This window comes from Salvelinus namaycush, chromosome 1, assembly GCF_016432855.1.
Source record: "Salvelinus namaycush isolate Seneca chromosome 1, SaNama_1.0, whole genome shotgun sequence".
Classification (NCBI taxonomy): Eukaryota; Metazoa; Chordata; class Actinopteri; order Salmoniformes; family Salmonidae; genus Salvelinus; species Salvelinus namaycush.
Genome location: NC_052307.1, coordinates 34,843,721 through 34,859,891, shown reverse-complemented (window position 1 = coordinate 34,859,891; position 16,171 = coordinate 34,843,721). Strand labels below are relative to the sequence as shown.

The 16,171-nt window shown below is 43.7% G+C and overlaps 1 protein-coding gene across 4 annotated transcripts in view; it reads right to left on the bottom strand.

Annotated features, from left to right (window-relative positions):
- LOC120040599 (serine/threonine-protein phosphatase 2B catalytic subunit gamma isoform-like) overlaps window positions 1–10,872 on the bottom strand; it is a 67,970-nt gene extending 57,098 nt beyond the window's left edge. For all 4 annotated transcript variants that reach the window (XM_038985718.1, XM_038985772.1, XM_038985804.1 and 1 more), the window contains exon 1: window positions 10,278–10,872. In XM_038985718.1, the coding sequence (XP_038841646.1) occupies window positions 10,278–10,347 (70 nt within the window). In that variant the 5' untranslated portion in view covers window positions 10,348–10,872. The remainder of the gene's footprint in view (window positions 1–10,277) is intronic.
- Between the last annotated feature and the right edge of the window lie 5,299 nt (window positions 10,873–16,171).

Here is a 16,171-nt window from a genome sequence, read left to right as displayed (position 1 = left end):
CTCCACTCCTATTCCCCAGGCGCTCTCTTTTGATGACTTCTGTAACCGTAATAGCCTTGGTTTCATGCATGTTAACATTAGAAGCCTCCTCCCTAAGTTTGTTTTGTTCACTGCTTTAGCACACTCTGCCAACCCAGATGTTTTAGCCGTGTCTGAATCCTGGCTTAGGAAGACCACCAAAAATTCTGACATTTTCATCCCCAACTACAAGATTTTCAGACAAGATAGAACGGCCAAAGGGGGCGGTGTTGCAATCTACTGCAAAGATTGCCTGCAGAGTTCTGTTTTACTATCCAGGTCTGTTCCCAAACAATTTGAACTTCTACTTTTAAAAATCCACCTCTCTAAAAACAAGTCTCTCACCGTTGCCGCCTGCTATAGACCACCCTCTGCCCCCAGCTGTGCTCTGGACACCATATGTGAACTGATTGCCCCCCATCTATCTTCAGAGCTTGTGCTGCTAGGCGACCTAAATTGGAACATGCTTAACACCCCAGCCATCCTACAATCTAAGCTTGATGCCCTCAATCTCACACAAATTATCAATGAACCTACCAGGTACCACCCCAATTCCGTAAACACGGGTACCCTCATAGATATCATCCTAACCAACTTGCCCTCCAAATACACCTCTGCTGTTTTCAACCAAGATCTCAGCGATCACTGCCTCATTGCCTGCATCCGTAATGGGTCAGCGGTCAAACGACCTCCCCTCATCACTGTCAAACGCTCCCTGAAACACTTCAGCGAGCAGGCCTTTCTAATCGACCTGGCCGAGGTATCCTGGAAGGATATTGATCTCATCCCGTCAATAGAGGATGCCTGGATATTTTTTTAAATGCCTTCCTCACCATCTTGAATAAGCATGCCCCATTCAAGAAATTTAGAACCAGGAACAGATATAGCCCTTGGTTCTCTCCTGACCTGACTGCCCTTAACCAACAGAAAAACATCCTATGGCGTTCTGCATTAGCATCGAACAGCCCCCGTGATATGCAACTTTTCAGGGAAGCTAGAAACCAATATACACAGGCAGTTAGAAAAGCCAAGGCTAGCTTTTTCAAGCAGAAATTTGCTTCCTGCAACACAAATTCAAAAAAGTTCTGGGACACTGTAAAGTCCATGGAGAATAAGAACACCTCCTCCCAGCTTCCAACTGCACTGAAGATAGGAAACACTGTCACCACCGACAAATCCACTATAATTGAGAATTTCAATAAGCATTTTTCTACGGCTGGCCATGCTTTCCACCTGGCTACCCCTACCCCGGTCAACAGCACTGCCCTCCCCTCTGCTACTCGCCCAAGCCTTCCCCATTTCTCTTTCTCCCAAATACAGTCAGCTGATGTTCTGAAAGAGCTGCAAAATCTGGACCCTTACAAATCAGCCGGGCTAGATAATCTGGACCCTTTCTTTCTAAAACTATCTGCTGAAATTGTTGCCACCCCTATTACTAGCCTTTTCAACCTCTCTTTCGTGTCGTCTGAGATTCCCAAAGATTGGAAAGCAGCTGCGGTTATCCCCCTCTTCAAAGGGGGGGACACTCTTGACCCTAACAGCTACAGACCTATATCTATCCTACCCTGCCTTTCTAAGGTCTTCGAAAGCCAAGTCAACAAACAGATTACCGACCATTTCGAATCCCACCATACCTTCTCCGCTATGCAATCTGGTTTCAGAGCTGGTCATGGGTGCACCTCAGCCACGCTCAAGGTCATAAACGATATCTTAACCGCCATCGATAGGAAACAATACTGTGCAGCCGTATTCATTGACCTGGCCAAGGCTTTTGACTCTGTCAATCACCACATCCTCATCGGCAGACTCGACAGCCTTGGTTTCTCTAATGATTGCCTCGCCTGGTTCACCAACTACTTCTCTGATCGAGTTCAGTGTGTCAAATCGGAGGGTCTGTTGTCCGGGCCTCTGGCAGTCTCTATGGGGGTGCCACAGGGTTCAATTCTTGGACCGACTCTCTTCTCTGTATACATCAATGATGTCGCTCTTGCTGCTGGTGATTCTCTGATCCACCTCTACGCAGACGACACTATTCTGTATACTTCTGGCCCTTCTTTTGACACTGTGTTAACAACCCTCCAGGCGAGCTTCAATGCCATACAACTCTCCTTCCGTGGCCTCCAATTGCTCTTAAATACAAGTAAAACTAAATGCATGCTCTTCAACCGATCGCTGCCTGCACCTGCCCGCCTGTCCGCCCGTCCAGCATCACTACTCTGGACGGCTCTGACTTAGAATATGTGGACAACTACAAATACCTAGGTGTCTGGTTAGACTGTAAACTCTCCTTCCAGACTCACATCAAACATCTCCAATCCAAAGTTAAATCTAGAATTGGCTTCCTATTCCGCAACAAAGCATCCTTCACTCATGCTGCCAAACATACCCTTGTAAAACTGACCATCCTACCAATCCTCGACTTCGGTGATGTCATTTACAAAATAGCCTCCAAAACCCTACTCAATAAATTGGATGCAGTCTATCACAGTGCCATCCGTTTTGTCACCAAAGCCCCATATACTACCCACCACTGCGACCTGTACACTCTCGTTGGCTGGCCCTCGCTTCATACTCGTCGCCAAACCCACTGGCTCCAGGTCATCTACAAGACCCTGCTAGGTAAAGTCCCCCCTTATCTCAGCTCGCTGTTCACCATAGCAGCACCTACCTGTAGCACGCGCTCCAGCAGGTATATCTCTCTGGTCACCCCCAAAACCAATTCTTCCTTTGGCCGCCTCTCCTTCCAGTTCTCTGCTGCCAATGACTGGAACGAACTACAAAAATCTCTGAAACTGGAAACACTTATCTCCCTCACTAGCTTTAAGCACCAGCTGTCAGAGCAGCTCATAGATTACTGCACCTGTACATAGCCCATCTATAATTTAGCCCAAACAACTACCTCTTTACCTACTGTATTTATTTATTTTGCTCCTTTGCACCCCATTATTTCTCTCTCTACTTTACACTTTCTTCCACTGCAAACCAACCATTCCAGTGTTTTTTTTAACTTGCTATATTGTATTTACTTCGCCACCTTGGCCTTTTTTATATATTTATATATATATTTTGTTTGCCTTCACCTCCCTTATCTCACCTCACTTGCTCACATTGTATATAGACTTATTTTTCACTGTATTATTGACTGTATGTTTGTTTTACTCCATGTGTAACTATGTGTTGTTGTATGTGTCGAACTGCTTTGCTTTATCTTGGCCAGGTCGCAATTGTAAATGAGAACGTGTTCTCAATTTGCCTACCTGGTTAAATAAAGGTGAAATAAAAATAAATAAAAAATAAATGAGGGAGAATAATGAAAGTTCCCAGAAGTAACAAGTAACGGTAGAGCTACCAAATAGTGATTTTACTGATAATAATTCATAAACAAGTGATAAAAATGTGCAATTCCGTTACCAATTACCAAACAAATCAGTAATGGAATTAATGCAACAATTGGCTACAATGGGAAATAAGTCACAAACCAGTTTGGTCACCTACTACTGGCCTCCCTTCCAGTGGCATACTGTTACAGTGCAGTCAGAAAGTATTCAGACCCCTTGACTTTTTACACATTATTTTAAAATTGATTAAATTGTTTTCCACACAGCATGCTGTTGCCACTACTGTGCTTCACTGTAGGGATGGTGCCAGGTTTCCTCCAGACGTGACGCTTGGCATTCAGGCCAAAGAGTTCAATCTTGGTTTCATCAGAGCAGAGAATCTGGTTTCTCATGGTCTGAGAGTCCTTTAAGTGCCTTTTAGCAAACTCCAAGCGGGCTCTCATGTGCCTTTTACTGAGGAGTTGCTTCCGTCTGGCCACTCTACCATAAAGGACTGATTGGTGGAGTGCTGCAGAGATGGCTGTCGTTCTGGAAGGTTCTCCCACCTCCACAGAGAAACTCTGGAGCTCTGTCAGAGTGACCATCGGGTTCTTGGTCACCTCCCTGCCCAAGACCCTTCTCCCCCAATTCCTCAGTTTGGCCAGGCGGACAGCTCTGGAAAGATTCTTGGTGTTTCCGAACCTCTTCCATTTAAGAATGATGGAGGCCACTGTGTTCTTGGGGACCTTCAATGCTGCAGACATTTTTTGGCACCCTTCTCCAGATCTGTGCCTGTACACAATCCTGTCTCGGAAATATACGGACAATTCCTTCGACCTCATGGCTTCGTTTTTGCTCTGACATGGACTGTCAACTGTGGAACCTTATATAGACAAGTGTGTGCCTTTCCAAATCATGTCCAATCAATTGAGTTTACCACAGGTGGACTCCAATCAAGTTGTAGAAACGTCTCAAGGATTTTCAATGGAAACAGGATCCACCTGAACTCAATTTCAAGTCTCATAGCAAAGGGTCTGAATAATTATGTAAATAAAGTATCTCTATTTTTTTTAAACACTTTGCAAAAAATACAAATAAAAACTTTTTGCCTTGTTATTATGGGGTATTGTCTGTAGATTGTGGAAACGTTTTTATTTAAACCATTTTAGAATAAGGCTGTAATGTAACAATGTGGAAAAAGTCAAGGGGTCTGAATACTTTCCAAATGCACTGTATTTTCAACTCATAACTGTTTTCTTTGTCTTTCTGTTGTCTGGTGGTCAAACCAAGAGTGTTAAAACAGTCTTGAGTATGGACAACCCCCCCCCCCCCCCTCTCTCTCTCTCTCTCCAGTTAATGCCACCTCTGCCAGCTCTTTCTGACACCTACCCATGAGTCCCCTCGCTTTCCATGTACTGTTACCAGCATCCTCACCCACTGAGTACTGACCGACACCGTATGTCCATGGACGTTGAAATCTGGTCAGTCCACCCTGGCCTGGATAATGTCCACAGACGGACCGGACCAAATCTGAACCTATCATAGTTGTATGTTTGGATAATACAGTACTCTACAGTGACTAGAGAACAGTAGAGACCAGTGCAGCACTGTACAGTGAGTAGAGCACAGTAGAGTACATTCTAATACAATAACACAGTACAATACAGTACAGAAAAGTAAGGTATATTGTACTGTACTCAACTACACTAAACTCTACCATACTCTGCTCTGCTGTATTGTACTGCACTTTTCTCTACTGTGCTGTCCAAACTTGTGAAACATGAGGAGATATGCATTTGCATTTCTGTGTAGTACAGATCAGGGACCCATAATGTAATTCCTTTATCATAATTCCGTTTCCGGGTGTAAATCCACTTCCCTTCAATAACCAAAAGAGATTTTTTCAAACTCAAGGTGCCATGTCATTGTTGACACATTCTTTCTGCAGACAAAAAAAATATTTTTTATTATTAACCATAATTCTGTTACCAAAGTTGGTATCTGCACAGTTCTTGCACTAAATACGTTTTAGACTTTTTTTCTGTGGAAATTGTTAAAAGTAGTCCTTGTGCATAGTTAAACTTGAAATCAATGATTTTTGTTTGGCATATATTTTAAAGTGAAAAAAACTGAGTCAAAGCTCCCGAGTGGCGCGTCACTGCAGTACCTGGTTCGAATCCAGGCTGCATCACATCCGGCCGTGATTGAGAGTCCCATAGAGCAGCGCACAATTGGCCCTGCGTCGTCTGGGTTTGGCCGGTGTAGGCCGACATTGTAACAAAAAGTCACGCCTCTTTACTCCACTGGCATCTTTGACAGGTTTTGGAGCAACAAATCAGTCAAATGCAAGTCCATCCTATTCCCTACATAGTGCACTACCTTTGCCCAGAGCCTTATGGATAGCCTACTAGGAGTCCAGCAGCCTTGTTTTGGTGTGCAGCACAGGACAGGTAGGGTGCAGGCTGGCTGTGTGATGAGCTGGATGGGGAATGGGGGAGGGGGATTACTGGCACGGACCTGGCCGGCCTGCAGTGGGATTGCACCAGCAGAACAAACAGTGAGCTCCAACTTGGTCAGCCTATGATCAATACAAGCTGTCATGCTCTGACAAGTGTGGTATAAATAAACAGTAAGCGTTCCTGGACCTACAAGGCAGGCAACGAAAGGAACTGTAAGCTGGGTACAAGCGTTAAGAGATTAGGCAAAGCCTCTAATAGCAGGGGATTCGAAGTTCAGAGTCTGTTTATTTAGAAGCCTAGCTAGCTAGCCCCACTGATGGCAAGATCCTGGCTGCAAGGATCCAAGAAAATATGGATGGATGGCAACTCAGTGAGGGGCGAAGGCAAGGCAGGCAGTAGCTAGCATGTGTCAAGGGCTAGGCCTATTGGCCAGTTATTGGGATCAACAACACCATCTCAGTGAAACTGACTGGAGCAAGAAGGCTGGATCACACGTCGCACAGATCAGCCATAGTATTCTAGGGTCACCTGCACATGATCCCAGTCTACAGTGGTGGTGACTAAATCCACTGCAAAATGAGTGTTGGAGACAAGATTCAAACTGCTATTGGTCAGGAGGACCAAGAGTTTGGAAACAAAATCATAGGTTAGGATAGGCCTACACTGTTTATATACACTACATGACCAAAGGTATGTGGACACCTGCTTGTTGAACATCTCATTCCAAAATGGACATTAACATGGACTTGGTCCACCCTTTGCTGCTATAACATCCTCCATCCACTCTTCTGGGAAGGCTTTCCACTAGATGCTGGAACATTGGTGCGGGAACTTGCTTCCATTCAGCCACAAGAGCATTAGAGAGGTCAGGCACTGATGTTGGGCGATTAGGCCTGGCTCGCAGTCGGCGTTTCAATTCATCCCAGAGATGTTCGACGGGGTTGAGGTCAGGGCTCTGTGCCGGCCAGTCAAATTCTTCCACACCGATCTCAACAAACCATTTCTGTATGGACCTTGCTTTGTGCATTGGGGCATTGTCATTCTGAAACAGGAAATGCCCTTCCCCAACTGTTGCCACAAAGTTGGAAGCACAGAATTGTCTACAATGTCATTGTATGCTGTAGCGTTAAGATTTCCCTTCACTGGAAATAAGAGGCCTAGCCTGTAACATGAAAAACAGCCTCAGACCATTATTTATCCTCCACCAAACTTTACAGTTGGCACTATGCAGTCGGGCAGGTAGCGTTCTCCTGGCATCCACCAAACCCAGATTAGTCCATTGGACTGCCAGATGGTGAAGTGTGATTTCATCACTCCAGAGAACGTGTTTGTTTGCACTGCTCCAGAGTCCAATGTCGGTGAGCTTTACAACACTCCAGCCGACGCTTGGCATTGTGCATGGTGATCTTAGGCTTGTGTGCAGCTGCTCGGCCATGGAAACCCATTTCATTAAGCTCCCGACGAACAGTTCTTGTGCGGACGTTGCTTGCAGTTTGGAACTTGGTAGTGAGTGTTGCAACCGAGGACTGACGATTTTTACACACTCTGCAGTCCCTTTCTGTGGGCTTGTGTGGCCTACCACTTCGCGGCTGAGACATTATTGCTCCTAGACATTTAAACTTCACAATAACAGCACTTACAGTTGACCGGGGCAGCTCTAGCAGGGCAGAAATTTGACTAACTGATTTATTGGAAAGGTGGCATCCTATGACAGCGGCACATTGAAAGTCATTGAGCTCTTCAGTGAGGCCATTCTACTGTCGATGCTTGCCTATGAAGATTACACGGCTGTGTGCTCGATTTTATACACCAGTCAGCAACGGGTGTTACTGAAATAGCCGATTCTCCTAATTTGAAGGGGTGTCCACATACTTTTATATACATAGTGTATGTCCTTAAGATTAGTTGACTAATTAGCATGGACGTTTAATGGCCTCTTCATGACAAACGAGACAGACGACTTAATGACAAATAAGACCTACATCTCACCCAAATTGGCATGACAACAAACAGGACAAAGGGCCAATATTTATTCAATCTTTGTTTCAGATTTGGATCCTGCTGGTATAGAAATAGTCCTTCTATTATTGTATCATCAAACACTCACAAAATGGGACAATGGCACACTGAATGATTAGGCTACAGAATCAGGATGCCAGCAGCATTCTACCCTGCATCCCACTGCTGGCTTGCTTCTGAAGCTAAGCAGGGTTGGTCCTGGTCAGTCCCTGGATGGGAGACGGGAGGGCCAGTAGGAGGCACTATTTCCTCTGGTCTAAAAAAAAAAAAAGATATTCCACCCTGTGTAGGTGGATGTTAAAAGGGTGTCCTGACTCTCTGAGGTCATTAAAGATCCCATGGCACTTATCTTAAGAGTAGGGGTGTTATCCCTGGTGTCCTGCTAAATTCCCAAGCTGTCCCTCATACGGTCACCTAATCACCCCCAACTTACAATTGGCTCATTCATCCCCATCCTCTCCCCTGTAACTATTCCCCAGGTCGTTGCTGTAAATGAAAACGTGTTCTCAGTCAACTTACCTGGTTAAAAATATGGCTCAGGTAGCTGTGGGGGGAGTTGGATATTATGTTGTCCTCCCATCCAAATTGCCCTGAACACATTACTCAGCCAAATTAGATAATTACAGTGTAGATATGGACAAAAATCCATATTACTATAAATTGACAGAATTGATGAGTTAATGGCTTTTATAGGGCCCTAAAATATCCTTTAAAATTACTACTACTAGTTTGATGGTTGTAGACATTGATTGTCCCATTAACAATAACCCATATTAGCATACTTATTTCATTTCGAACTTCACATCTCTCTAGTATAGGCTACATATCGTAATAAATTATATGAGCAAAATGCCTGCGATAAGTGATCAGTGTCCATCATTTTTGGCTTATCGTCCCAGCTCTAACACAGAGTGGTGGTCCTCTCTGCCACTGAGTCAGTGACATCACATGCTCTGTACACGGCACAGGACCCAGCTGGGCCTCTCCCTTTCAGGCAGGCAGACATGGTTAGCATACACTCTGGTTCAGTCTGGTCCAATTACCAAATGACAGATTTTTGAGGCTACCTCTAAACCACATAAATGAAGTGAAGCGCAAAATATCAACTCACCAATAAAGAAAAAAATATGCATATCTGTCATTTTCCATCTGGACTACAGCTGTGGTGCAAGTAGAGCACTTGTACAACACATCCCATCCAATCCACCTCTTTAATATTGTAGGCTATCCACAAAGGAGAGGATTTCATATTGAAAACAGAAAGTGTCAGTTTTAGTGTGAGACAAAAAAAAAGGTGGATAGTACCACTATCGGAAGATTAGCAGCATCATTCTACTCATCAAGCCTCTCCTTAGCCTTGGTACAGTTAAAACTGCCATGCCGGGACCCCACTGGTCCTGACTGGATGTACAAACAAATCTCTTTCTCCCACTCTTCCTCCCTACTTTGCACTTTCTCCCACAATCCCACACCCTGTGGCTAGACCATGTCGGGCACGTTACTGGGGAGATTCTTTCCGCAAATAACTCACCTCTCCCTACTGGCATACATATACATTTTGATCCCCTGCCAGGGAATTCTCTTGCTCCTGGCCCTCTCACCCTGAATTGGTGGGTAGCGCTGGGCAGCGCTGGGCTGGCCGAGGGGGAGAACTGGCTTGTGCTCAGTTGAACAGACCCTTCAGGCCATGCAGTGCTAACAAGGTCCACAACAGCTGAGTTAAGAAATCCACCTTGCCAGCCTAATCACAGCAATAGCAAACCTCTCACGGCCCGCTCTCCCTCAGTGGCCCTTGTGTTGCACACTGCACACAGTCACTACATTTCTCATGATGAGATATCATTGGCCTATCTAGACCACCCCACTGAAACCTGCCTAATGATACCAAGTACCTTACATCACTTTCCATGACCATAGACTAAGTAGACCTCCTGGAAGAACGTGTCAGACCGCAACCACAAAGCTATGCCCTGGTGATTTAGAGCCAGGGGTCACAGGTGCCTCTTGATTCACCTCTGGTCACAGTAAAGCTTCATGGCAGGCCTGCTATAAACCATGTCTTGAAAATATACTGGCCACTATCAATCCTTTCTCAAACCATTCTGTGTATATCATCGTGCCTGTTGACTTCTACATGTGGGGAGTGAGTTATACTAAATATATATTAGCAAGTTAACTTGTGTCCTACTGTTACTTAGCGAAATTGAACATTGTGACAGAACTAAGTTAAACTAAGCTAGTTACTGCAGCCAAGTAGATACAGTTCTGGTTCGTTCAATATAACTAGTTAATTACTGTACCATGTTCTTGCAGCTTCGTTTGGTGTAACTACAGTAACGTTACCTAACTTGTTAGCTAGCTAACTGGCTAATATTTGGAATGTTAAAACAGAACGCTAGGTAATTTAACGTTACATAGCTAGCTAACGGTACAGTAGTTAGCTACGTTTGCAAAATCGACTCACCTTTTACGAGCCGCTCAGTTGTAGATTGTTTTTCTCCGGCGTTCTCCTTGTCTTTGTCTTTTCCAGACATGTTAGTTCCGTCTGGCTTCCACTCAGGACCAAGTTTAAAGAGCTAGTTTTACTAGCTAGTTTTTAGCGCCAGCTGGTTACTCCGTCTTGAAGTTATGAGAATGAATAGAGATTTGTTTTCTTCCCGAGAGGTTTGATTTGATTAGGTTCGATTGCTAACACTAACAGCGTTAATCTGTGTCAAAATGTCACGAATTGATATGGACCATAGAAAACGGAGAAGTGGTGATTGTCCCGTGTAGCAAAAATCTTGACTATTTACTTAGTGGATAAAGTTAATGCGATTTTCGATTTTAAGAGTTAGCTAGCAAACTAGCTGGGTATCAGATTGACAAATCACTTGCAATCCATTTGAATGCTAATGTTAACCTTAGTCAGTAACCTCATTATCAAATTGCTTGGATTACTTAGATGATTCATCCATAAAACCTGTCGCTTTCAAACCAGCGTTTCCTCGCGGTTATCGAGCCCTGTTCCAGGTGTAACTAGCTATTGTTCCCGTTCTGACCGTAACCCCACGGATTAAACTCTAATCTGACAGCGCACACAGACGGTCGTCACTATTTACCACAACCACAAGTAATAAACCCCTCCTATTTCTAAAATGTATCTTCTTAAAATCTGATTTTAATCCTAACCATAACCCAATGCTAACTTTATGCCTAAACTTAAATTAAGACAAAAAAGCAACACAATAATAATAATACATTTTTACGATTATAGGAAATGTTGCCTTTGTGGCTGTGGTAACTAGTGGCAACCCATAGACGGATTTCCTACAATATGGCGGAGGCGGAATTGACTCCCTAACTAAATGACGTAGCTATGGTAACGTAATGCGTACACATCAAATCCAATTGTATTTGTCACATGCGCCGAAAACAACAGGTTTGGACCTTACCGTGAAATGCTTACTTACAAGCCCTTAACCAACAATGCAGTTTTAAGAAAAATAAGAGTTTAGAAAATATTTACTGAATAAACTAAAGTTAAAAAAACAAAAGAGCAACAATAAAATAACAGTAACGAGGCTATATACAGGCCGTACCGAGTCAATGTGCGGGGTACAGGTTAGTCAATGTAATTGAGGTAATATGTACAGTACCAGTCAAAAGTTTGGACACACCTACTCATTGAAGGGTTTTTCCTTATTTTTTTTTTACTATTTTCTACATTGTAGAATAATAGTGAAGACATCAAAACTATGAAATAACACACATGGAGTCATGTAGTAACCCCAAAAAATGTTAAACAAATCAAAATATATTTTAGATTCTTCAAAGTAGCAACCCTTTGCCTTAATGACAGCTTTGCACATTCTTGGCATTATCTCAACCAGCTTCACCTGGAATGCTTTTCCAACAGTCTTGAAGGAGTTCCCACATATGCTGAGCACTTGTTGGCTGATTTTCCTTCACTCTGCGGTCCAACTCATCCCAAACCATCTCAATTGGGTTGAGGTTGGGTGATTGTGGAGGCCAGGTCATCTGATGCAGCACTCCATCACTCTCCTTGGTTAAATAACCCTTACACAGCCTGGAGGTGTGTTTTGGGTCATTGTCCTGTTGAAAAACAAATGATAGTCCCACTAAGCGCAAACCAGATGGGATGGCATATCGCTGCAGAATTCTGTGGTAGCCATGCTAGTGAAGTGTGCCTTGAATTCTAAATTAATCACTGACAGTGTCACCAGCAAAGCACCCCTACACGATCACACCTCCTCCTCCATGTTTCACGGTGGGAACCACACATGCGGAGATCAACCGCTCACCAACTCTGCATCTCACAAAGACATGACGGTTGGAACCAAACATCTAAAATTTGGACTCTTCAGTCCAAAGGACCGATTTCCATTTCGTGTTTCTTGGCCCAAGCAAGTCTCTTCTTCTTATTGGTGTCCTTTAGTAGTGGTTTCTTTGCAGCAATTTGACCATGAAGGCCTGATTCACACAGTCTCCTCTGAACAGCTGATGTTGAGATGTGTCTGTTACTTGAACTCTGTGAAGCATTTATTTGGGCTGCAATCTGAGGTGCAGTTATTCAAATGACCTTATCCTCTGCAGCAGAGGTAACTCTGGGTCTTCCTTTCTTGTGGCGGTCCTCCTGAGAGTCAGTTTCATCATAGCGCTTGATGGTTTTTGCGACTGCACTTCAAGAAACTTTCAAAGTTCTTGAAATTTTCCGCATTGACTGACCTTCATGTCTTAAAGTAATGATGGACTGTCGTTTCTCTTTGCTTATTTGAGCTGTTCTTGCCATAATATGGACTTGGTCTTTAACCAAATAGTGCTATCTTCTGTATACCAACCCTACCTTGTCACAACACAACTGATTGGCTCGAATGCATTAAGAAGGAAAGAAATTCCACAAATGACCTTTAACAAGGCACCCCTGTTAATTGAAATGCATTCCAGGTGACTACCTCATGAAGCTGGTTGAGAGAATTCCAAGAGTGTGCAAAGCATCAAAGCAAAGGGTGGCTACTGTGAAGAATCTCAAATATAAAATACATTTTGATTTGTTTATAACTTTTTGGATTACTACATGATTCCACATTCTACATGTGTTATTTCATAGTTTTGATGTCTTCACTATTATTCTACAATGTAGAAAATAGTAAAATAAAGAAAAACCCTTGAATGAGCAGGTGTTTCCAAAGTTTTGACTGGTACTGTACATGTAGGCAGTTTTATGGCTTGGGGGTGGAAGCTGTTCGGAAGCCTTTTTTGTATGCTGTTCTTTGTATGGCATTTTTATATTTGAGAATTAACTAATGATATTAGGCCACACTTGGCCATGATTACAGACACCTGTGTGTCTTTTGACACTATATAAACAAGTCATCCCGCAGTGTTTGTGATTATACCCTGATGAAGACAGCTTGGCTGTCGAAACGTTGGATATTACATTTTTGCATCTCAGCTCCTAGAGTGTGCGGCTCTCCTTTATTTTCAAGGAAGCCTTTTAGACCTAGACTTGGCCGCTCCGGTACCACTTGCCATGCGGTAGCCGAGAGAACAGTCTATGACTAGGGTGGCTGGAGTCTTTGGCAATGTTTAGGCCTTCCTCTGAAACCGCCTGGTATAGAGGTCTTGGATGGCAGGAAGCTTGGCCCCAGTGATGTACTGGGCTGTACGCACTACCCTCTATAGCACCTTGTGGATGGAGGGCGTACCAGGCAGTGATGTAACCAGTTAGGATGCTCTTGATGGTGCAGCTGTCAACGTTTTTGAGGATATTTGAGGGCACTATGGTGTTGAAAGCTGAGCTGTAGTCAATGAATAGCATTCTCATGTAGGTATTCATTTTGTCCAGGTGGGAAAGGGCAGTGTGGAGTGCAATAGAGATTGCGTCATCTGGGGATCTGTTGGGGCGGTATGCAAATTGGAGTGGGTCTAGGGTTTCTGGGATGATGGTGCCTTTCAAAGCACTTCATGGCTACAGACGTGAGTGCTACGGGTCGGTAGTCATTTAGGCAGGTTACCTTGGTCTTCTTGGGCACAGGGACTATGGGGGTCTGTTTGAAACGTGTAGGTATTACAGACTCGGTCAGGGACAGGTTGAAAATGTTAGTGAAGACACTTGCCAGTTGTTCAGTGCATGCTCGGAGTACACGTCCTGGTAATCCGTCTGGCCCTGCGGCCTTGTGAATGTTGACCTGTATTAAGGTGTTACGCACATTGGCTACGGAAAGTGTGATCACACAGTCTTCCAGAACAGCTGGTGTTCTCATGCATGCTTCAGTGTTGCTTGCTTTGAAGCGTGCATAGAAGTCACTTAGCTCGTCTGGTCGTCTCGTGTCGCTGGGCAGCTTGCGGCTGGGCTTCCCTTTGTAGTCCGTAATAGTTTGCAAGCCCTGCCAGATCCGACGAGCATCGGAGCCGGTGTAGTAGGACTCAATCTTAGTCCTGTATTGACGCTTTGCGTGTTTGATGGTTCGCCGGAGGGCATAGTGAGATTTCTTATAAGCGCCCGGGTTAGAGTCCCGCTCCTTAACAGCGGCAGCTCTACCCTTTAGCTCAGTGCGGATGTTGCCTTTAATCCATGGCTTTTGGTTGGAGTATGTACACGTGCAGGTCACTTGGGGTGCATTCAAAATCCACAACGTGTTGGCTGTATCAGAAAGGGATAAGGAAAGGGGGATACCTAGTCAGTTGTACAACTGAATGCATTCAACTGAATTGTGTCTTAGGCATTTAACCCAATCCCTCTGAATCAGAGAGGTGTGCGGGGCTGCCTTAATCAACATCATGTCATCTGCACATGGGGAGCAGTTGTTGGGGGTTATGCCGCGTTCAAACCAACTGGGAACTTGGAAATCTCTGACTTCCGATTTCAGTGCGTTCAAAACAACTCGGAACTCGGGGGAAAAAACGAGCTCCGACTGGGAAAAATCTATTTGAACGGTCATCCAACTCGGAATTCCAACTCGGGAACTTGGGCCTTTTTCTAGAGCTCCAACTTTCCGACCCGATCGTCACTGACGTCATGATTTTACCTCGTATTTTTCTGAGTTCCCAGTTGTTTTGAACGCATCATCAATGCCGCGTTCATATGCTAGTCGGAACTAGGAAACTCTTGACATTTCTGACCTGCTGATTCATTGAACGCGGCACATGTATAACTACAACCAGTTAGCAAGTCGAAAATGTGAGTTTCTTGGTTCCAACTAGCACGTGAACAGCAATTGCTTAGGGGCAGAATTACGGATTTGTACATTGTCGGCTCGGGGATTTGATCCAGCAAGGTTTTCATATACTGGTATACAGTCATTGGTTTAACCTGTTTTATAAGGTCCTTGGGTTTAACAATTAATTTGTTTGTCTTAATCATACATTTGCTATATTCAATGCACACATCTACCAGGCAGCCCACCTGTTCTATCACTATCCTTATCAATTTCATTTTTGGGAATTTCTTTATTTCAGGAACATCAAAATATACAACTAAATACTCTCCCAGGGTGGGACATCAATCATACCAAGGAACATCATATGTAGTGGTGGAAAAAGTACCCAATTGTCATACTTGAGTAAAAGTAAAGATTCATTAATAGAAAATTTAAGTTAGTCACACAGTAAAATACTATTTGAGTAAAAATATAAATAGTAAAGTGCAGACACCCAAAACATCAACTTAAGTCTTTACACCACTGATCATACTAACCCCTAGCCTTTGCCTCAAAAGTAGAAATAGCAATGTCAGTAAATCAACAGTAGATGGCGGTCTTGTTTCAATTTACCCTGCAGAGCCTGCTTTTACCATCAAGGCTGGCACCTTATTGTAATTTTGATTAATTTAATAAAACCTTCCTCAGTGAACTGCAATGTACATTATAATAACATTTAACATAATCAAGATAAATGTGACAATGTATTTTGTTGTGAAGTTGCATTCAATGAGGGGATTCGATTAATCTGGCCCAGGTCCCCAGGTGGGCGTAGTTTGTACCGTGTGAAAAGTGACTGCATTCGTTTTGGAAGCCGTGCCGCGCTCTGTTCGACAGCGAAGTCGTCTCAAAACAAAAGTGACACAGGTTAAGAACGTGGAGTAATGAGTAGGATTCTGTGTTTTCACATGCAAAGTGATATATTTTGATAAACACCATCTGCTTTCCCAATTAAAACTAGTTTGAAAATTCAAAACGGACACTGAGTATACCAAACATTAGGAACACCTTCCTAATATTGCACCCCCGCCCCCAATTTGTACTTAATGTAGGAATATGCCTTAACATTCAAAAATAACTTGAAATGGCCAACTGACTCCTAACAACCAGAGATCAAGCTCTGTGATTTGGTATGAGGCAACTCAAAAGACATCAA